The 24116-nt window shown below is 37.6% G+C and overlaps 1 protein-coding gene across 1 annotated transcript in view; it reads left to right on the plus strand.

The window, feature by feature from the left end:
• Window positions 1-794: 794 nt before the first annotated feature.
• The window catches only part of GFM1 (G elongation factor mitochondrial 1), a 45658-nt gene continuing 22336 nt past the window's right edge, over window positions 795-24116 (plus strand). Inside the window, exons 1-11 of the mRNA XM_068546169.1 lie at window positions 795-1000; window positions 2316-2468; window positions 3329-3461; window positions 3915-4119; window positions 6094-6210; window positions 11898-12048; window positions 15523-15677; window positions 16250-16334; window positions 18675-18812; window positions 20595-20696; window positions 22394-22450. Of these exons, the coding sequence (XP_068402270.1) occupies window positions 905-1000; window positions 2316-2468; window positions 3329-3461; window positions 3915-4119; window positions 6094-6210; window positions 11898-12048; window positions 15523-15677; window positions 16250-16334; window positions 18675-18812; window positions 20595-20696; window positions 22394-22450 (1392 nt within the window). The 5' untranslated portion in view covers window positions 795-904. The remainder of the gene's footprint in view (window positions 1001-2315; window positions 2469-3328; window positions 3462-3914; window positions 4120-6093; window positions 6211-11897; window positions 12049-15522; window positions 15678-16249; window positions 16335-18674; window positions 18813-20594; window positions 20697-22393; window positions 22451-24116) is intronic.

The raw sequence follows: 24116 nt of genomic DNA on the forward strand, positions 1-24116 counted from the left end.
GGCTTAAAAGGATCCCTTTAGTTACTGTGCTGGGAATAGACTGAGCAGTCGCAAGGCAGAAGCAGTAAGGTCAGTTAGGCTATTACAGTAATTCCGTCGAGATAGCAGCGCTTTGAGAGGTGGAGAGAAGCTGCCGATTCTGGATCTATTTTTGAACGTAGTTCCCATAGCATATGCTGACAGACTGGACCAGCAGAGTCAAAGAGTGGTTCAAAGTGACATTTTTGGTCTGGGCAACTCGAAGAACGGAGTTTCCATTTATTGGATGAAGAAGACTGCGGAAGAAGGTTTTGGTGGAAGATCATTAGCTCCTTTTTGGACATATTAAGTTCGAGATGCCTCTAAGAGATCCAAGTGGAATCCTCAAGGATGCTGTCTTCTATGTGGACTGGACATATAATGTTTAACATCGAACAAAGATGGAACATTTTGAAAGGAGAAAAAGCACTTGTAGATAGTTCATTATTTTTCCACGTTCTTTACAGGTCATCCTATAGATTAATTATTTTTTCATATTTCTGTAGTAGCATAGATAACAATTTTGCATTTTTTTTAACGTAAATTCTATTATAAACGTCTCTCCATTCTGCTGTATGGGGAAAACCACCACGTTTAAAGGCTGCATCTTTCTGGCAGCGTGCCAAAACCCTGATTCGCTCCGGAAAGCGACTGCACTTCCTCTTCCCCGTCGGCAGAGGGCATCCTGGCAGCGGAGGACGCTGCTCGGCTCTGAGAACCGGAAGCTTCTCCCTCTCTCTTTTTTTCTCCCCTCCCTCTCATCCTTCGCCCCTGAAGTGCTCTTCCGGCACTGGTTGCCGGCGTGCGTTTGAACGCTTCTAGTAGTGGTGCTGGTTGCTGGGCAGAGCCGGAGCTGCGGGGCCTTCGCTCCTGTTCTGCGCTCGCCATGAGACTGCTGGGAACCGCCGCCGCCGCCGCCGCGGCTGTGGAGAGCCGGCCGCTCCCGCGGGTCCCCGCCGCCCTGGGCTGGCAATGGAAGCAGGTAGTGGAGTCCGGCGGGGCGGCACCGCGCCACGGACTGTCCCCGGGACCTTGCGGTGTGTCCGGAGCCAGGGAGGAAGTGACACTCCTACCCTCCCTGGCACCTCCTTACTGACAGCTCCGAATGCGAGCTGTCGACCTCAGCGCTGAAAAGCCCCTCGGTATCTGCACAGCCGCTGGTTATTAATGAGCAGCGTCCCGGTGCGCTGGGAGGTTCGGCGGCCTCCGATTTACGGTTAAGCCTCTTATTTTTGGTATACCTTAGAGAGGAGTGAAGGTCGAGACAACGGAAAAATTAGTGTGTCTAGGGCTCGAATCCAGAGCTTCTGACTCGTTATGCCCTGCTCTTTTCACTACAGAGTGTCGTTGGCCTCTGACTGATCCCTCTTTCAGCTGACCCTGGGTTATTTGATTTGGAGCCCGACCCTCCCAGTACCTTTCTTTGGTTCTGTGTCTGCCTTTTGTGGGGGGCGCGGGGAGCGCAGAGTGGACTAGGATTAGGTAGGAGTTGAGCCTTTCCTGTTATGCAAACCTCCTTTGCTTTGCTCGCTGATATCCGTGGGATTTAATCAACCAAGTGCCGATCACCTGGATTCCATTTTACCCAGGTTTTCCAAGTTCTTCCCTTTTCCCAGAAGTGGCTGCAGTGCATTTTGGATGGGCAGTCCTATAGAGAGAAATTTATATTGTGTCCTGTGTATATTGTGTCCTGTTTCCATAAATGGAAACATTCATTCCATCACCACCAGAGTAAAATAAAGTTGTTGTTGTTGTTGTTTTAATGTTACTAATTGTTTCGGGGTGGAAAGGAATTGGAAACCTTTTGTGGGCTGCCTTGAAGCTATTGGTACCACTGCATAGAGCATATAAGTCCTCAAACATCCTTGCTAGCTGTGAACTACAGTAAGGAGGAAGAGGAAAACAAGTAAAATTTAGAGTAAAAACTATATTTCCTATTAAAGTAGTTGTTGGGAGCTGTTTTTCTGATTTTATCAGCCCCAGTGTGTATTTTCAAACCTGTGCCATTCGGTAAAAGTATCTGTCCCCTTTTCTTTATTTAATTAATTTATTTGAATATATCTTTTCTGACTTATTTATTTTTAAGAGTATGTCTTTTCTGTCCTCTCTTGCAGCCTCTTCTTTGGTTACAGGAGTTGCAGGTTGAGACATTCCTTCTTTTGCCTTTTCAGACAATCTCATATGACGTTTTGTGTCCATTGAGATTTCTTGGAGGAAAGATGTCCACTAAACCCTTTCTAATTGTCCACTGTTTTCTCATGAAAAATGCATTGAATTGAGCTCTCTTATTTTTTCAGGCTAATTGGAAGATTTGCCGATGGTGTTCATCAGGGGTGATTCCTAATGAAAAGATACGAAATATTGGAATCTCAGCTCACATTGATTCTGGGAAAACTACATTAACAGAACGAGTGCTTTACTACACTGGCAGAATTGCAAAAATGCATGAGGTATGTGGTTCATGGTTGATTCCATTAGTTTGACCTTGGTTTTAATTGTTTTATAAGGATTTAAGAAACTTCACAAACCTGGAAGATTAAAAGAATGGTAACAGTGGATCTTTAATCAGAGTCACAAAATGGATAGATCAGGTTGGCTTGAAATGTTGCTCTGAGGAATCTTTCTAGAGACCATCACTGTGGGTATCCTGAGTAGGCTGTTTTTCAAGAATGTTAAGTCAATATGATGTACCCTTAAGCAGCCATTAAAATAATGTTTACATACTTTTAAATGTTATGGAGAGATGTTTATAATGTTAAGTGGAAAAAGGGTTTAAAATGAGCTTAATAGTTAAAAAATACATATGTTAGGAAAGAGTTATTTTAGAAAATCTTCAAACTCTCCTGAAGGCATTACGTATTATTGAGTAATTCAACTCTCCACTTAAAAATGTTACTTCAGATGAAGATCATCTCATTAAACCACAGACTTTAAAAGCTGAATTCTTCCCACCCAGACCTCAAAGTCCACACGAAACACAGCAGGGAAAAATCTCTTCTCTGCACATCTGCTCACAGACTAACACAGGGCTGGTGGGCAGGAACAGTGCAGAGGGAGCAAGGATGGCTCTAAGACCAGGTAATGCTCAGTGGTAGCAGCTGCTAAAAATGGCAATGAAAAAAGGGTTAGGGTTAATAGAGGGCAAAACCTGTAATCAATTTTCTACTCCATGAGATGATATGGTTTGACAATTAGGTTTCTCTGAAAATTGCATCAGTTAACTATCTGTGTTCTGGTTCCATCTGTGAAGATTTCTTTCCTTCTTGGAATGCAGGGACAGAGAAATCTGAATTGCTGTTCTTGTGTTTAGGTAAAAGGCAAAGATGGAGTTGGTGCTGTCATGGATTCCATGGAACTAGAAAGACAAAGAGGAATCACTATTCAGTCAGCAGCCACCTATACCATGTGGAAAGATGTCAATATCAACATTATAGATACTCCTGGTGAGCTAAGTTCTTGGTTTTATTGCAGCTTGTTTTGGCAGTGGCATATTTAGTTCTTTCCTCTACCATGTTCTAGCTCATTTTTGAGTATCAAATAATACTCAAAAGTGTGACTGTGAATTCCCTATTAGAGAAATCTAACTTGGGACCTAGAATACTTCATCTTTAAGTGGTTTCTTTGAAAAATAGTGCAAAGAAATTGTGAATAGGAAGGTTCTTGCCTTTTACATGTTGCAGCTGATTCCGAAGATGCCCATGCCCTAGTATCTTTTGAAGTGATTTTGTTGAGCCCCTGAACCTTATGTTAAGTGAACAGTATTGGTGGTTTAAGGAGTTCATATTTTAATTAGAAGACTTACGTAATGATCAGAGATAGAAGAACTTTTACTTGTACATGTTGTAAAAATTCATACTGCTTTTTAAGACCCTGACACAGTTCTCTGTCTCATTTAGGGCACGTGGACTTCACAATAGAAGTTGAAAGAGCCCTGAGGGTGCTGGATGGTGCCATCCTTGTTCTCTGCGCGGTTGGAGGGGTGCAGTGCCAGACCATGACTGTTAATCGTCAGATGAAGCGCTACAGTGTTCCATTTCTAACGTTCATTAACAAACTCGACCGAATGGGCTCCAGCCCAGCCAGGGCCCTGCAGCAAATGAGGTACTGAACCTTAGAACAGAGTGGGGGTAATGATCCGGATAACAAACCTTACATCCAGAAGGACAGTTAATTCAGTGTCATTAAGCTTTATCCCCTTAAATTTTTTTTCCTTTTTAAAATTCATCTATGTGTATGACTTATCATAGTAAATGGAACACTGAGGTCCATAGTTTGGTTTGTGATGTGATTTCATCAACTACTTTCTCTGTAAAATGGAAGAAATATGACTTAAATTTTAGGGAGATTGAAGGTGAATTCAGAAAACCATCTGGCAATTTGTAGTGTTTTGCTGTAATTAGAGAATTTATAATCTAGGGTAGATTCTAAAAGTACTGTGCGTTTATTTAGACAAACCTAGAGGATTATCTTCAATTTTAACCTTCACTTGAGGAATTTTAATTAATGACTTAAATTAGTATGCTATATTCTCTTGCTTTTATTTGTTAACATATTTGTTAAGACAACAGCAATACTTCCTTTCTGAATCAGACATAACCCAGTGGTATTGATATGATTTTACATTTTGCACAATACTACTTGTTTCACACAGCCTTTGAAAAGAGTCGGAGTTTCACTTTTCACCTTTTGTAGATCTGTAAATGTAGCGGTAGAGTTCCTACCCAAGTTTCACATGGCAGAGCTGATGGATGTAGGCAGTAAGGTTTGTGGTAGTGGAGAGACTAAGAGTGATGTGTCTGATGACAAAAGATACCGTGTTGAGGAACTTTAACTGACAGTATTGCTGTGTGCTCTCTGATGGAAGTGATGTTTTTGAGAACATGAGAGTGAAATTTTTCTTTATTGGGCATTCGTAATACTTTCTTGGGATAACGAAACGTTTTCACTGTTTTTTTCTAATTGTATTTTACTTGTGGTTGGCAATAGATGGTCTCTTTGCACCAAGTTTTTTCCTGAATTCCAGGCAGATTCTGTTTCAGCATTTATTTGACTACTTTGGTTCTTTCTTTGCACCACTCCCTTTTACCTGTTACCTCATTCTGTAGCTCCCATTAAACAGATCTTGAAACTTCTGAATCTGGCCTCTGTGTCTTAACTTTTCTACCATACTTTCTCATACTTTCTGTCTCCTTCTAATTTTTCACTGGGTTATGAGAGAATTTTTGAGGTCAGTCTTCCAACTCACTAATCTGGTATTCATCTGCATCCCTTCTGTTATTTAGCCTGTTTTTTGTTCTTTTTAATCCCAGCAGTTATGTAGTTAATTTCTATAAACTTTCCCTTTTATTGTGACATCTTTATTAATAGAGGTAATTCCTTTTTAGATCTTTACATTTTATTTTCTTCTAGTAACTTTCTCCTTGGAGGTTAGTACCATTTCTTGAGCTCCCACCTCTCTTTCAAGCTATTGATTTCCTTCAGATATTTGGTGGTTCTTAGTTATCTATCCATAGTTATAGATGGATACGTAGAATCTAGAGCATAATTAGCTAGAGCATATTTCTACTTGAGTGTAAATCCCTGCCAGTGAGTGTAATTTCTCTTCGGTGGTTGTGCCTGATTGAGCGTACAGGCTGATGATGAATGTCTGACTTTAATACCCACTCTAAGGGTTTTCCCCCTAAGGAACTTCCTTTTCAGATAGCTATACTCAGGTTCACTAGAGTCAGCTGATCCAAGAATGAGATGTGGGTACAATTATCCCACCATCCTTTAATTTCCTGGCCAACCACTCAGTGACCTGTTTTCCCCTCTTCTGTTTCTGATCCAGGGTATTCTGGGGATCTGATGGGAAAATACATATCTTACAGTTCTTTTTGTTGCCCGAATAGGGTTGAGGCTTCCTGAGCACAGAGAGTTTGGCTGTCAGTCTGTTCCCAAATGCTTTTGTATCCTCCGCTCTGACCTGCTGATCAGTTCCACAGATCTGCCATTGATTTCTTTTTATATTTATTTTGTTATTTCAAAGGGATTTGGGGAGAAAAAAAGGGGTAAACATGTATTTTTATTTTTCAGGTCTAAACTAAGTCATAATGCAGCATTTGTGCAATTACCCATTGGTTTGGAGGGTGATTTTAAAGGTATTATAGATCTTATTGAGGAACGAGCCATCTATTTTGATGGAGACTTTGGGTAAGTGTTAAAAATATACTATTCTATTAAAATCTTATATTTTAAAAAGTATCAAAGGAAAAGGCTGAGTGCTTTAAATATAAACTTCTTTTTGAAGATGGGGCTGGAAGAATATCCTCTAAGATGATTTTGTTTTAATACTTTTAATCCTAGTTACTTCCCATTTTGCTTAGTATTCATTCCAAGGGAGAGTATGTTACTCTTTGGGTGATATATTTATATCGCATTATGATATACACGGTGTGGTGAGAGGAGACCTTCAGCTTGGGCTAGTGATGTAATATCTCTTTTCCTATTTGTTCATTCATTCATCCATGTATTCATTCATTCTGTAGACTTTTCTGGAACAGCTACTATGTTCTGGGTATTATAAAAACTGGGAAGAAAATAAGGATCATAAATATTTCGTCTACCTACTTCATGGGATTACAAAAATAAAAAGATTAATATATAAAAGAAGTTAAAACTTGTATACATGTGGTTTAGGCAATACAAAAAGCAAATTGGTAACTTTTGACATGGTTTTGGTCCTTCAACCAACTTTTGAAGAGACCTTTGCATACAAAGCATAGTAACTGCTCAGTGGTTATCAAACCATGGCATTCAGAAGAATCACCTGGAGAGCTTATTAAAACACAAATCTCTGGATTCACCTCCAGAGATTCTAATTCAGTAACTGTAGGGTGGGCCTGGAATTTGCATTTCTGGAAAGCTCCCAAGTGGTGCTGATGTTTCACGTCTGCAGACCACAGTTGAGTGGCACTATTCTAGACAATTTGGGGAGTCATAAATGAACCTTTGTTCTGAAGTGTGGACCCAGTAGCCTAGCAGTTCTCTCCGAAGGTCCTTTATTAGGGGTTTCCTTTTTCTGCTGTGGAACTGAGATTGCTGGTCTGGCAGGTGGGTGAAAGGCATTGTGATCAGTTAACTATATAGAATTTATCCTTATCGACCGTCTTGTAGGCAGGGAAAAGATCAAGCCTATTCAGTGGACAAGGCATTTCTCACTCTTACTTTTTGTTTGACAACTAAGTAATGACAACAAAGTTTATCTCTCACTCCTTAGAATGTAAGGGACAAGGATTTTTACCAGGTTTATTCGCTGCTGTGTACCCAGCCCTAGAACTGTCTGGTACAAAATAGAGACTCAAAAAATATTTTTAAGTAAATGAATAAATCTGCTTCCCCAGAATTACCAGGGCACACATTTCTGTGTACTGAAGCAGAGGCTTTTAAACATTGTTGTACATCAGAACCACAGGTGGAACTTCTTAACATACCTGCCCCCTTTCCCAGCCCTAGACCACTGGGTATGTACATTTTGAAAGGAAGATTCTGATGTGAAAGACTAAGAAGCAGGGAGCTTGCCAGAATGGAAGAAATTAAGTCCTGAAAGCTGTGAAGAGCATTCTTTAGGACAATAAGAATTATTTTCTGACTACTTACAATTATTTGCAGTTGGCTTCTTTTCCCTTTTTTTTTTTTTTTTCAGGGATGTGTTTTCTGAAAAGCGTGTTATTTTTCGACATTAGATTCCATTTTTAAAGAAATACTTTTAAAATGTTAAGACTGATGTTTCTAAATATCAAATATATCCATTTCTCTGTTGTGTATTTTATTTGTGACTCTTACCTATCTGGCCCCTAGAGGGACGGAGAACTGAGGTCAAGGTTGAAGAGTCTGTCATAATTAGTAACCTTTTCTTTTTTTAACTACAGAATGGAGTGCTCTGTGTTAAAAATTGCTACTAATGAAAAGGAATAGTCAAGTCTCTAATCCTGCTTGTCAGAGACTGTGATATTCTTCTTTTGTTTTTTTTTTAAAGATTATGAAAACTACTGATACATGGAGTTGTTTTTAATAAATTTTATTTATTTATTTTTGGCTACATTGGGTCTTTGTTGCTGCACGTGGGCTTTCTCTAGTTGCGGCGAGCAGGGGCTACTCTTCCTTGCGGTGCGCAGGCTTCTCATTGTGGTGGCTTCTCTTGTTGTGGAGCACAGGGTCTAGGTGCGTGGGCTTCAGTAGTTGTGGCACGCAGGCTCAGTAGTTGTGGCTCGCGGGCTCTAGAGCGCAGGCTCAGTAGTTGTGGCGCACGGGCTTAGTTGCTCCACGGCATGTGGGATCTTCCCGGACCAGGGCTCGAACCCGTGTCCCCTGCATTGGCAGGCGGATTCTTTTTTTTTTTTTTCACACACACACACACTGTATTTTATTTTACAAGAGATAAATAGACTGACACCAAGCATTGTACATGGATGACCACAACAAAAGCAACAATGATTGCAATTACCAAACATGAAACACACTCATACTATGTCATAATATTGACATTCAGTCCAGTAATCCTCCACTGTAACAGCTCCTTTACTTTGCAGTGAAAATTGATTTGTATATTCTTTGCCTCTGAGTCCTTGTGGGTTTTTTTTTTTTTAATTCAGACAGAAAGTCACAAAAATTATACTCATCAGTTCACTCAGTCCCATGTAATTAATTTTTTTTTTCATCTTGATCTTTTGTTAGCACTTTTATGAGTTCATCAGTTTTTCATTAGAGTTCTGAAAATGCTTATTCATTCAGTTTAGCAGTACAGTCAGTTACCAGAAACCTGTACTTGTCAGAGTCTTTTCCATGGATTTCTTGAAGATGAAACCCTTTTATAGGAACATATTTGCAAAAGCATCAGAGTACACCCAGAACTGTCTGTAAATGACAAAAGACTTAAAAATGACCACAGTTAAAGATTTGATGAAAGTTCATAATAATGCAGTTGACAAGAAAATTAGTTATTTCTGAGATATACATTTTAAAGTAATAACTAGGATTATTACTTATAACATTATACCAGAACATATAAGATTTTTAGAAATTTCATGTAATGTCTGAAACATTTATATTAACATATTTCCATACAAATAACCCAATGAAAGTTTAGTATTAGTTGTTTTGTTTGTTTTTTTATACTGCAGGTTCTTATTAGGCATCAATTTTATACACATCAGTGTATACATGTCAATCCCAATCGCTCAATTCAGCACACCGCCATCCCCACCCCATCGCAGTTTTCCCCCCTTGGTGTCCATATGTCCATTCTCTACATCTGTGTCTCAACTTCTGCCCTGCAAACTGTCTCATCTGTACCATTTTTCTAGGTTCCACATACATGCATTAATATACGATATTTGTTTTTCTCTTTCTGACTTACTTCACTCTGTATGACAGTCTCTAGATCCATCCTCTTCTCAACAAATGACTCAATTTCGTTCCTTTTTATGGCTGAGTAATATTCCATTGTATATATGTACCACATCTTCTTTATCCATTCGTCTGTTGATGGGCATTTAGGTTGCTTCCATGACCTGGCTATTGTAAATAGTGCTGCAATGAACATTCGGGTGCATGTGTCTTTTTTAATTACGGTTTTCTCTGGGTATATGCCCAGTAGTGGGATTGCTGGGTCATATGGTAATTCTATTTTTAGTTTTTTAAGGAACCTCCATATTGTTCTCCATAGTGGCTGTATCAATTTACATTCCCAGCAACAGTGCAAGAGGGTTCCCTTTTCTCCACACCCTCTCCAGCATTTGTTGTTTGTAGATTTTCTGATGATGCCCATTCTAACAGGAGTGAGGTGATACCTCATTGTAGTTTTGATTTGCATTTCTCTAATAATTAGTGATGTTGAGCATCTTTTCATGTGCTTCGTGGCCGTCTGTATGTCTTCTTTGGAGAAATGTCTATTTAGGTCTTCTGCCCATTTTTGGATTGGGGTGTTTGTTTCTTTAATATTGAGCTGAATGAGCTGTTTATATATTTTGGAGATTAATCCTTTGTCCGTTGATTCGTTTGAAAATATTTTCTCCCATTCTGAGGGTTGTCTTTTCGTCTTGTTTATGGTTTCCTTTGCTGTGCAAAAGCTTTGAAGTTTCATTAGGTCCCATTTGTTTATTTTTGTTTTTATTTCCATTACTCTAGGAGGTGGATCAAAAAAGATCTTGCTGTGATTTATGTCAAAGAGTGTTCTTCCTATGTTTTCCTCTAAGAGTTTTATAGTGTCCAGTCTTATATTTAGGTCTCTAATCCATTTTGAGTTTATTTTTGTGTATGGTGTTAGGGAGTATTCTAATTTCATTCTTTTACATGTAGCTGTCCAGTTTTCCCAGCACCACTTATTGAAGAGACTGTCTTTTCTCCATTGTATATCTTTGCCTCCTTTGTCATAGATTAGTTGACCATAGGTGCATGGGTTAATCTCTGGGCTTTCTATCTTGTTCCATTGATCTATGTTCCTGTTTTTGTGCCAGTACCATATTGTCTTGATTACTGTAGCTTTGTAGTATAGTCTGAAGTCAGGGAGTCTGATTCCTCCAGCTCCATTTTTTTCCCTCAAGACTGGCAGGCGGATTCTTAACCACTGCGCCACCAGGGAAGTCCCGACTGTGATATTCTGATTAATTTGGTTAATAGAATTTTCAAGTACAGTTGACCATTGAACGATGTGGGGGTTAGAGGTGCTGATCCCCCCGTGCACTTGAAAATCCAAGTATAACTTTTGACTCCCCCAAAACTTAACTACTAATAGCCTACTGTTGACTGGAAGCCTTACCAATAACACAGTTGATTGACACATATTTTGTATGTTACATGTTGTATTCTTACAATAAAGTAAGCTAGAGAAAAGAAAATGTTAAAGAAAATCATAAGGAAGAGAAAATACATTTATAGTATTGTACTGTATTTATCAATATGGAAAGTAATACCTACATTTATCAGTATGGAAGGTAATACCTACATGAGTCAAAGCACTGTAGATGTTATATGTATTACTAACACTAGATATCTAAAATGAAAAGTTAAAATATGAAAAGAAATTCATATTTATATACAGGTATTACAGTTCATACATTGATAAGGAAGAAGCAGCACTATATTGCTTTAGGGTAGCCTAGTGTAATTGATGTAATGCAGTAGCCTAGTCTGTATGCTAATGAATGAGTCGTTATAGAATTTTTTATGGCATATCATATAATCATATTCATGATACAGTATTGGAAGCATTGTGACTTTAAAAAAAAAAATTACTTACCTGTGATGATACACAATTTCTTTAATTATGTGAGAAAGGCATACTGTATGGTGATATAATTCTTTGAAAGCAAAGTTATAAAACAGTAAGAACACTAACACATTATTAATTTCATATTAAATATCACTCCTACATAATGATAGGCTGTCCACTTCAATACAAGTTTTGTACACAGTGTTATACACATATATTTTTGCATGTTTATTGAAAAACATCCGTGTATAAGTGGACCTGTGCAGTTCAAACCTGTGTTGTTCAAAGGTCAACTGTACTCATGGGCTTTGGAGTCAGTTTAGCTTTGAATCATGGCTCATCTGTTTACTAGTAGTACAGCCTTGAGCAGTTTGCTTTGCTTGTTTAAAGTATTTTGCCCACTATTCTGAATTTTAAAGATTCACATTTTTCTTATTTGTGATTTTAATGCAAATATATCAGAGCTCTTATCTAAAAAAATATTTTGGCCATTAGTTTATCTTTTTCATTGGTGCGTATATGTTTAATTGAATATTCTTTTTTTAAATTAATCTTTATTGGAGTATAGTTGACTTACAATTTAACTGAATATTCTTAAAGTACCAAAATAAAACATTTCTACTTTTAGTCAGGTTGTTCGATATGGGGAAATTCCAGCAGAATTCAGGGCAGCGGCAGCTGACCACCGGCAGGAGCTGATTGAATGTGTTGCTAATTCAGATGAGCAACTTGGTGAGATGTTTCTGGAAGAAAAAATCCCCTCAATTTCTGATTTAAAGGCAAGTGCTCTCAAAATTAATCTTATATTAATAAGAAAAATGAGGGTTTTTGGTTTGTTTTTTTTTTTTGCAGGGAGGGGACGTGGTGCTTTTATGCAGGGGTTTTATTAATGAAATCTGAGCAAAGTTGTTTAACATAATTGGTTTCTTAAAAAAATACTTGACATGGCAAATTATTCTCTTTTTTTAAGTAGTGAGTTATGTAAAATGGGAAAGGAGTCATAGTTCTAGGAAAAAAGATACTTACACTGCCAACCTCTTGGACATAGTCTTATTAAGAAGAAAGAAGATAAACTAGAAATGTACCCTGTTGTACTATTTGGAAGGCTGTATAGATTTTTTTACTTGATTGTTCAGCTCTTAAAAAATAAAGAGAAGATCCCTGCCTAAAACTGGTATTCAGTTTGTAAATAGACAGTTCTCCATAGAAGGTAACAAATGGCCAATAAGCACATGAAAAGATGCTCAGCATCACTAATCATTAGGGAAAGCAAATCAAAACCGCAATGAGATACCACTTTACTTATTAGGATGACTATTATTTAAAAAACAAAATAAGTGTTGGTGAGGATATGGAGAAATTGGAACCCTTGTGCATTGCTGGGGAATGTAAAATGATGCATGTGCTGTAGAAAACAGTGTGGTGATTTCTCAAAAAAAATTAAACCTAGAACTACCATATGATCCAGCAATTCCACTTCTATATACCCAAAAGAATTGAAAGCAGGGACTCAGATATTTGTACACCAATGTTGATAGCAGCATGATTCACAATAGCCAAAAGTTGGAAACAACCCAATGTCCATCAATGGATGAACAGATAAACAAAATTGGTATATTCATACAATGGGGGGTATTATTTGGCTTTAAGAAGGAATCAGCTTCTTATACATGCTACAGTATGGGTGAGTCTTGAGGACATTACGTTAAGTGAAATAAGCCAGACGTAAAAGGACAAATATTGTATGATTCCACTTCTGTGAGGTACCCAGAATAGTCAAATTCCTAGAGACAGAAAGTAGAATAGTGGTTACCAGGGGCTGGGGGAGGGAAGAGTGGGAAGTTTAATGGGTACAGAGTTTCAATTTGGGATGATGAAAAGTTCTGGAGGTGGATAGTGGTAACAGCAGTGTGAATGTACTTGATGCCACTGAACTGTACATTTAAAAATTGTAAAGATAGTCAATTTTGTTATGTATATTTTATCATAAAAATAAAAATCATAAAAAGACTGATATTTATTTTGCCAAACCACTTGGTGCCCTTAGCAGAGATCAGATAAGTAATTATTGTGTGTAAGACATTGCACTCAGGGAGTTTATAGATCAAATGCACAAGGAAAGAACCCTACTGAAGCTGAGATGCTTACTAAAATATCTCATAGCTTGAGTTCTTTACCATTCACAAAGGCCTTATCACCTCAGCTCTCTGATGAGTAAGGAACACCACGTAGGAAAGTATAGGTCTGGGCCTTAATTAAAGTCAAGCACTGTATCCCAGGAACCACAATAGAGAGTTAGGTTTCGATCTATGGAAGGGAATATGTCAGGGGTTCCCAGGACCACTCCCAGATTCTGTGATTCACTAGGAGTAAGGACTCAGCACATAATCACACTCATGGCTATGATTTATTACAGTGAAAGGATACAAAGCAAAATCAGCAAAGGGCAAAGGCACATGAGGTGCAGTCTAGAAGAAACCAGGGGTAAGCTCCCAGGCATCCAGTGCAGTCTTGCAGTGCTTGCCTGTTTCCTCCAGCAGCAAGTTGTGAGTGTACCTGTGAAATGACATCTACCAGGGAAACTCATTAGAAACTCAGTGCCAAGGTTTTACTGGGGACTGGTCACAAAGACACCCCCTGCCTAGCATGTACCAAATTCCAGACTCCCAGAAGGAAAGTAGGTGTTTCGCACACATCACATAGTTTGTACAACAGTATAGGCACAGTGAACCAGTCTTACCAGTTCTGGGAGTGCTGGGAGCTTCCCAGAAATCCAGATCCCCAGGCCTCAGCCAGGGGCCCAGCCTTGCAAGCAGGCCTTTATAAGGAGGACAGTTTCAGCCCTGCTATGTTTACTGTTTTCTGCCAGGATACATGGGTGTACTTTAGTTTCTATGTTGTTGTTGGGTATATTGTTATTAGGGACAGTGGAAAGGCAACGGTTTTCAAGTGTGAATGTGATTCTTATAAAAGTAAGGGAAATTTTCGGGAAAATAAAGCTTTTGTTACGCTGGTATAGGGTTAGCTTTAATTTCTCCTTTTTTCTATTTATCAACCACCCTCATGTGTTTCTGTATTCAATGGATGTAAAGTTAAGCATGGTAAGATTCATATGTTCCTACTGTTGCATATAGGGAGGGTTGGAAAGTCAAAGATGTGACTTTGTGGCCTAGGGTAGCCTAAGTGATTAGTGACCAAGCCATTTCTGGTTCCTAGCAACAGCAAAGGCAAGTGTTTTAAGATAGCTCCAAATGGTAATTGCTTTCTTACCATGCCTGTTTTCTCCTTTTTATACTCCTTTTATTGTGCTCAGCTGTTATCCTACTTTTCATTGTGATGTTTAGAAATTGTGGTTATAAATGTTTTGCTTTAAGCTTTTTAGGATAACTAGTTTTCTGTTTTTCCTGAGGACTGAGAAATAATTGTATGCAGCTGCATATTTCTGGAGTGGTGGGTTGTGGCCACAGCACAGCACTGCTGTTGGCCTCTTCCAGCTGCTAGAGCTAAAGGTCCACTGCTCCCTCTGAGGCCAGTAGCCAGTAAGGAATGAGGCTGGGACACATGGACAGTGTTTGCATGAGGGGTTGGGACATGACCAGGAGGTCGTTATTTTAGAGGCTTGTTACTATCATGGCCCTTAATTTATGAGCAGTTTGTACTGTTTGGCTTCCTGTATGTATATCCTTTAAAAAAAGGAAACAAGTCAGTTAAATGTTTTTTAATAGGTGATACTTTCATATCGTTTAAACATATAACAACTGTACAAAGGTACACAGGAAAAAGTCTCCCACCTGGCTCCCACCTGCCCAGTTCTCTGCCCTGTCCCTAAAACAGATTGCCAGTTAATAGTTTCTGGTGTATCTTTCCAGAGACTTTTTGTGTGTGTGTGTGTGTATATATTGCTATTCCCTCTATTTTACACAATTGTTAACATACTGTTTACACTGTTCTGTGTGTGTGTTTATTTTCTATGCATGTGTGTATATATATATATCTTTTTCTTTTTTTTGCCAGATTGAAAGTTAGTGACATTCCAGGAGTGTTGAAAGCAGTTGCAGTGTTGAAAGTTAAATAGCGTTTTTTCTTTTTTTTGTATTTTGATCTTAAGTTATAGAGAACCTGATTCCAGTCTTCACCAGAGCCAGTACTCCAAAGAGTATCAATTCATTTCGTTCATTTGTCGCTTTGTAATTGATCTGAAACACAAAATGTAACTTTAAGATAAACTAATCATTAATTTTTTTCGTTTGTAGCTCGCAATTCGAAGAGCCACTCTAAATAGGTCATTTACTCCTGTCTTTTTGGGAAGTGCCTTGAAGAACAAAGGAGTTCAGCCTCTTTTAGATGCTGTTTTAGAATACCTCCCAAATCCATCTGAAGTCCAAAATTATGCTATTCTCAATCAGGAGTAAGTCTTGGAAGTTGATTTTTAATTTATGCACAAAGACTTTAACATTTGTGCACTGGGAAAGTATTGAAGAATGGTTCTTGTAGTTGTGATTGTGGGGTTTTCCCCATAATTTACAAAAATCAATCTCCATTTCTATTTGGCTAAGAATTTTGGCATAGAGAAAAATATTTATTATACCTTCCCATATCATATTCTATTTGTAAGTTAGAAATATGATTTATGTCATTATCAAAGTTTACATCATTAGAAAATTTACTCATTTGGAACCAACTGTATTTTTTTTTAATGCTGTAAGAAACAAAAATTTTGAAGTTCTCATTGATAATTTTTCTTTTTCTGCCAGACTACTTTTGTGTTTTTTATTCTGCTCTGGTCCTGTCACAATGCGGTAATTAAGGCCAGAAAAGTTATTCTTATTGATCCCTTTCAGTGAAATTTCACTTATGAATCAGCCCAGAAATGTTTACTGCACAGGTGCTTCTTCTCAGATAATATTCTGATGAAACAGACTGATACAAAAGAAATATCAAATATTGCCTCTCATAAATGTGTATTTCTTTTATTCTAAGTGACTCACAAGAGAAAACCAAAATCTTAATGAACGCCAAAAGAGACAATTCCCATCCATTTGTAGGCCTGGCTTTTAAACTGGAGGTAAGTTGCTTTCTAATGTACTTAACTGCTATATGTAGAAATTTTCTTTTCTATTAGGCTTTTATTCCTATTATAAAATGACTCTTAGGAACTATTTGGTTACAGGTTTCTCCACTGTAAAGTTACTTTCCCCTCTACCCCGCTCCATATTGGCTCTTTAGAAGAAGGTTCCTGGGCACAGCCCACACTTAAGGGCTGGGAATTATTTTCTTCCTCCTTGAGGGAGCAGTATCTACGTAGGTTATGTGAGATTCTTCTGTATAGGAGAATTGTCTTTTCTCCCCCATGTGTTTGCTTATTCAATCATTTAGTTTTATCAGTATGGACTCATGGATATTCATTTTGTACTTTGAGTTATGATCCAGTGGTGTGTTACTTATTTTGTTGCCAGATTGACCAGTTTTGGCCATTGGAGCTGTTTCACTTGGCTTCTGTGCCCCTTAGACATTCCACCGTATTTTGCTGTTTTGAATACTTCCTCACTTTCTGGCACTACAGGATGCTCCAGGCTTATGTTGTATATTCCCTGCCCCAGCCCTAGAATCAGCCATTTCTCTAAGAGCCCTGATTTCTTCTGATTGTGAATGGTATTAGAAACCAAGATTTGGGGACTAGGTGTGCTTTTTGTTGTGTTATTGCTTCTGTGTATAATATTTTAAGTGGGAAAAAAGTTGGATAAGTTGAAAATGTTAAAGAGTGGTTATTTCTGGGATGGAGTTATATTGGGGGGGGGCTTTTTCCTAGTTTGTATTTTTAAATTTTTACAATATGCTTTTTATTACTTCTAAAACCAGAAGAAGTAATTTTAAATTAAAAAGTAGAAATAACATTGCAGTGACAATTTTTATGCATAAAGCTTTTGAAAATATATAGTTAGGAATAGTGTTCTTAGGATCCTCAGAATTGTAATTATTGTGTAAAAGGTATGAAATATTTTAATATTTAATGGTTTATATTGCCAGACTGCTTTCATACTGTCAGAATTAATGTACATGTTAGATTATTTCAATGCATCTTTATCAGCATTGAGTATTGTTTATTAAAAATCATTACTGATTTCATAAATGAAAATAGTATTTTAGTACTTCATCTTGCCTTAATTCCTAATAATAGAGAACATTTTTCCATATATTCATTATGGAATTGTATTTCCTCTTTTGTAGTTGCCTCTTTATTTCTTTTGTCTTTCCTTTTTTAAAATTAGAGTCAAAGTGTTTTACTTATTTGTACGAGCCTTTCTCTAATAAAGTTTTTAAAAAAACAATTCGCAGTTTAAAATTTACATAGACAACTATATCAGTCTTGGTCTTTAGTCATTTTCTCATTTTTAACCTTATAAACCTTCCTCTTTGATTATATTTTGTAAATATTTACTTTTCTTTCTACTTTTTTGTGGTGGGGTTTCTTGTTTTTTTCATTGTTAATACAGTTGGAATTTGTTTTGCTGAATGCCCTGAGGTAGGATCTAAATGTATTTCCTCTGCCTTCAAGTAGAAGACCAATTGTCTAGTTACCAGTTTTTGAACAATGTTACGTTTTTTCATTGATTGTCATGTGTCCTTTATCTTCTATTGACAAATGAATTAAACATTTTAGACGTTTATACTATACCCTATGGGCTGTTCAGTTTAATTTGTGCTAGTTTTATACTATTTATGTTTTGGAGTATTTAATATATTCTTATATCACTCAGAGTTATTTTCTATTTTTATCCATTCTTCTAATTAAATACTAAAGTCACTAATAAAATGTCTAAAAATTCCTCTTCGGATTTTTATTGCTATTGTGTTAAACCTGGAAATTAACATGGGAGGAATTGGCAACTTTTAAATACTTACCTAATAAGTTAGTGTTACTATTCAGGAGGAAGTGATCCTTGATTATTCATTTTATATTCAGTCACTTTACAGAACTCTTATTTGTATAGCTTTCCAGGTGACTCTCAAAGTTTCTCTAACACGTAGTCTAACAATGTTAGTTTCTCTAACATTGTTGTCTTTCTAATAATTATACCTTATTTTTATGTCTTCTTGTATTAAACTGAACTTATGGAATAACTTCCTTATTATATAAATTTTAAAACTTTTTCTAATAACTTTTATTTCAGAGGAAGCAAAAGTAGTATCTTGGGTTTTGATATCAGAAAGAACAACCATTTAACTTATCTATATTCAAAACTAGTATTAAAGTAGTTTATGACAACAAACTGAAGCATGTATATATGTTGTACTACTAAAACTGATAGCAAATATTTGAAGGTAGTTGTGAAGTTTTCCTCTTAATTTTGATTCCTGGGTTTCTTTTTTATTCTTTCTGCCCTTATCCAATCTTGACTTCTAGGCAGGTCGATTTGGACAGTTAACTTATGTTCGAAATTATCAAGGACAGTTGAAGAAGGGTGATACCATCTATAATACGAGGACGAGAAAGAAAGTACGGGTGCAACGACTGGTTCACATGCATGCCGACATGATGGAGGCGAGTACCTGGGCATTGTTGTGAGATCAGAAATTTCTCTAATGCAAGTGAAATATATCTACCTTCTTGGTATCCTGAGCCCCACAAGAAAATCACTTCTAGTTGAATGTGTTTTCCTAGCTTCTTCCTTTTTAGTTAGGTGGGCTACAATTCTCATGCGGCACTTTGGTGTAGGCTAAATTAGCACATGTCAAGAACACATTTTAAACCACCATTTGTGAGTTAGCTGTATTTCCTCAGTGGCCAAGGTTAAGGAAAAGGGACATCAGTTTCCCTAAGATTCAGAGCACAAGATTCAGCACTTTCGTCAAGAGCTATCCTTACGAAGAGTATAATAGGTTTTTAGGACAGTGGAACTGTGGTTCTCAAAGGTAAATGAGAGTAATAAATTCATACGTAACTTCCCACATTGTTCAGTAGATTTACTTCCTGAAATATGGAAGTAGAACCAACCCCCAGAAGGGCCATGTTGATGCCAGAATTCATCTGAGCATTTAAAACCTCTGAAGGTCTAGTCTGGGAGATAAACTTTGGCTTATGGCTTGAATTCTTGAATTGGCTCTGAATCTGTCCTAGCCTTCTGTGGTCCATAGGGTTAAGGCTTGGCAGGATTACCAAGTGTGTGAGGTTGTCTCCTTCTTGCACCCTTTCTCAATTCAGCTCTATATTCCTAGAGAAATTTATTAGTCTAAGCAAAATGTTACGACATTCAGAAATTTTCAGTGGCCATAACTTTTTTATCTCCTGGAAAATGAATAGGCAGTCTTTCAAAATTAGACATCATTTCTCTTTTTTGAGATAGGCAGCAGGGGGCAGGCTAGAGGGATTAGTGATTGTCACAGCTCTTTCATGGGCCAGAAGCTAGGAGATCCGTACAGCTGTGTAACCATTAAAGCAAGACACACACACTTGCTCATTCACAGCCACAGCTGTTATTAATGAACTGTCAATGTAAAAAAAGACTAGGAAGTTTAGAGGCACCAATGCTTTATTCTTAGATTTCCTGTGTTTTTTTAACTGCCTGCATCTGTGAGAAATTAAGATTATTTTAAGTACAGTAGACTCCATTCTCCTGCCTTTGTTTTCCAAAACTTCCTTTGCAGGTTTTCCTTGTATGCCTTTGTCATACACATCTCATTATTGGACTGTGGCAGCACATATAGTACTACATGTTTTTTGTTTGTTTTTCTTTTTTTTCTTTCTGATAGAATTTTATTTTTTATTTTTTTGAATTTATCTTTTTAAAATTTATTTCTTAATTGAAGTGTAGTTGAATTACAATGTTGTGTTAATTACTGCTGTACAGCAAAGTGACTCAGTTATACATATATATATACATTCTTTTTCATATTCTTTTCCGTTATGGTTTATCGCAGGATATTGAATATAGTTCCCTGTGCTATACAGTAAGACCTTGTTGTTGTTTATCCATTCTATACTACATGCTTTTTAATTCTATAGAAATAACTTTAGAACCATGAGGCTCTGTGTTCTGTCAGTAGTGCAGATCCTCCAAGTAAAGATGCCATAGCTCGGAGCTTCCATTTAAAGTAAAATCTTGTCAGTTGAGATGTGGTTTAAATAAGGGCCCTGTTGAAGGTATATCTTGCCGTGGTTGATTGTTGGTGTTGCATTGATTCTATCTAATTCCTTCTTTGTGGAATTCATGGTGAGATTCTGCCACATTTGTCTGTGTAAAATGTGTTTATTGTGCAATTACTTTTTAGTTATGATGTCCTGGTTTGTATTACTTGCAAGTATCGTATTGTGTTCTTTCTTTAGGATATTGAGGAAGTGTTTGCCGGAGACATCTGTGCATTGTTTGGCGTTGACTGTGCTAGTGGAGACACATTCACAAACAAAGATAATAGTGGCCTTTCTATGGTAAGTCATTTAACTTCAAAGCTGTTTATCACTTGCGTTTCAAAAGTCTATGTTTTAGTACTTCAGAAAAACAACCACAGAAGTTTGCATTGAGTGCCATGGGCATCAAGTGTAGATTGGTTGTGGCTCTTTTAATGTCAACTAAACAAGTGCTCTGTTAGCTAACTTACCTGGTTTTTCTTAGTAAAATCATTCCACCATTCTCCAAGGTTTAGCATGGAGGGAAAATCTCCACCAGGTAACCTGGCATGTGTAGCGCTGACTCCTACCCTGAGATCTGCCTCCCCATTGTGGGCACACCTCTAATTGCTGTCACCGTCATCAGGCTAGTCCCAACCAAGTGCTCCTTCCTTATTGACTCGGCAGCTGGAGATTGGACCCTTCCCTCAATCCCCTAGAGAACTGTAAGAGCAGGCTGTAACATTTAGGCTAGACTCCAGGGGCAGCATGACAGAACGGAACCGTGCCCTGCAGGCAGGATGCAACTAGACAGTCCAACTTACTGTACACAGCCTGCCTTGTGGAACTCACAGGTCCCGTTTCGTCACTGAGGGAGACTGAAGGGAAGAGCATGCTCGCGCCGTTCCCGCCTTTCAGTCCCCGCCTTTCAGTCCCCGCCTTTCAGTCCCCGCCTTTCAGTCCCCTTTACTCCTCCCCTTTTTGCCCCCACAGGACAGCAGGCTCTTGCACAGCATGACCATGTGTTCATGAGGGTGCTCCCTCTCCTGAATTCATTCAGTAAAGGACGAATATGAGTACGCAGGGGATAGGTGATTTGCAGTGAAGGAATTTACAGTGGGTTGTTTATATATAAGAACTGGTCCAACCTAACAGATGAGCACTATAATAGCTCCTGTATCATATGATGGATTCTTAATTTTATAATTTAGCTTTTTTGTATAAAATACTCTCTAATGTCTATGGTTTTACATGTGGAGTTAGGACACTGCAAAAATCATAAATCTGTAAAGGTTTTTGGGTGATCTAGATAAGGGGACTTTTTGATAAGTATTATTGATAAGGCTTTTCCTAAACTTGTCATTACCAATATGAAGGGACTGGAGGTTGTGGGAAGCGCTCAGGCGTTGAGGCAAGTAGACCCTGGTCAGTCTTAACTCTGCCCTGTGCTACCTGCTGGCCCTTGGGCAAGTTAGTTATTCTTCTTGCCAAGCCTTTGATGCTTCTATTTGTAAAATGGGGATAATAATGTCTGCCTCTCAGAGTTGTGACTGATTAAATGAGATATCATATGTATAAAGAATCTAGTCCCTTTCTCTGCTTCTCTTATCAGTGATGGCAGCATATTTTGATTAAATAACTTATCAGAAGATAGCTATAGCAGATGTAGCCACGAGCTAATAAGTATTCCACATCTCAGCATTTGAATTCATTATACGTAATGATTATGTTAAACTGAAAGTGTCAACAAACTTAAGGGTCTTAAACAGTTAAGTAAGTAAATAGATGCTTTATTTTTGTTATTTTGGGAGGGAGGAGATCATATAAGTGGACACCTTTATATATTAATATATTCATTTATTTAAGGAAAAACAGACCAAGATATATTTGTCTACCCTAAGATGTTGACTAGTATTTGTCTTTTGTTCTATTGTAAAGGAGAACATTAAAATTAATCCATCCCTGACACATACGGTACTGTATTTGAATTCTTCTCTGTTCTTTGAAAAATATTTTAGGAGTCAATTCATGTGCCTGATCCTGTCATTTCAATAGCAATGAAGCCTTCTAACAAGGTAGGAGTTTGATTTAACGCTCAGTATATCACAGTAAAAACTTGAGCTCTTTTTTGTCTGTCTCCACAATGCATATGGTGTCTTGTGATAACCAGCAGTCTTATGGTCTCTATTTGCTCTTTTGGTATTGAGATCACCTTTTAAAATTTACCAGTCTATTAGTAGTAAGTACTTCACAGTATATTTGAAGAAGTTGATGGTGTTAAAGTATTCATGAGACTGTGCTTTATAACTCTTTACTATAGTAAAAGTATATCATTGGCTCTGGAGTGTTAAGTGTGAGTAACTTCCTAGATTGAGATCATGAGAGATGGAAAAGAGGCAACTGAGGCATTTGTCCTAAGTTGCAGAAAAACCTCACTGTAAAGTATATTAAAATATTGCGTAGATTAATTGCCTCATGGATTATAATACATCTCTACATCTGTGGTAGTTATGAAGTAAATGTCTGACTATAACATGGAAGGCCTGCAAATAAGACTGTTTTGACTCACTTTCAAATATAAAGTTTTATGATTGGATTTGATGTCATTTAGCTTTTTAGCCAAAATTGCTTAAATAGGTTCTGCATTTGCATTGCTTGTCATTGGAATTAGTCCTGATCTTGAAACATAATTGTTTAGATCTTAAGTTAGTTACATTCATAACAATCATTTTAACGTTATATATTGACATTAACTCATTCATGCATTGAGGGAACATTTTATGATCTCTTGTCATCTGGGTACTATCATTTACAGAACGTATTCTGATTTATTGTCTTGTGGATATATTAACAGCAACTACTTCATCTATTTTGAGGAACTGCGATTTTCCAGGCCCTTCTCATTATAGAAAAGAGAATGTTGAGGTGGCAGGAAACATTCAGTCACTCTATCTCAGAAAGTTGAAAGGCGAGCTTTACATCTTACCACAGTGAGATGCCACAGTTTGCTCCAAGTACTTTGCCAGATTGGTTGCTTTTCCCTTCAGAAGATGAAGGACTAGAAGTTAAAGATATTATTCTTCTTTATTCCTAACTCCAGAGTTTATGTAAGACATTTAACTGTTGATAGTTCACAATCATGGAGGGAAATCAAATGCATCAATATTCAAAAGGTTTTTTGGTGTCTTGGGGTTGTCAGCTTCCTGGAGAATTAATATACATCAAATAATGAAATCACTGCATAAAACCCTGAATCTCAGTAGTGGGGCAGGGGTGATCTTCTAGTAAGTTGAGAGTCCCTGGCTAGTGCAGGGCAAAGGGAAAAGACTTTGGAGATAGACTAACCCAGGATTCAAGCCCAGCTAGCTCTGTGGCCTTGAGCAACTTGTTTGTACCTTGTTTCCTCACCTGTAAAACACGGATAATTCTGTCGTGCAGCCTTGTGGTTAGAATTTGAGATAACGTATACAAAACACATAACACATCTTCAGCCACATGTGATAGCTGTTAATATTGGTGATTGGAGCGTGTTAGTTTTCTATTGCTGCCGTAAGAAATTAGCAAAAACTTAGTGGCTTAAAACAGCACAGATGTATTATTTTACAGTTGGGTAGGTCACAATTCGGACATAGTTCTTAATGGGCTAAAATCAAGTATTGGCAAGGCTGTGTTGTTTCTTTCTTGGAGGCTCTAGGGGACAGTTTAGTTCCTTGCTTACTCAGATTGTTGGCAGAATTCAGC

The sequence above is a fragment of the Eschrichtius robustus genome, chromosome 6, assembly GCF_028021215.1.
Source record: "Eschrichtius robustus isolate mEscRob2 chromosome 6, mEscRob2.pri, whole genome shotgun sequence".
In the NCBI taxonomy this organism is placed as follows: domain Eukaryota; kingdom Metazoa; phylum Chordata; class Mammalia; order Artiodactyla; family Eschrichtiidae; genus Eschrichtius; species Eschrichtius robustus.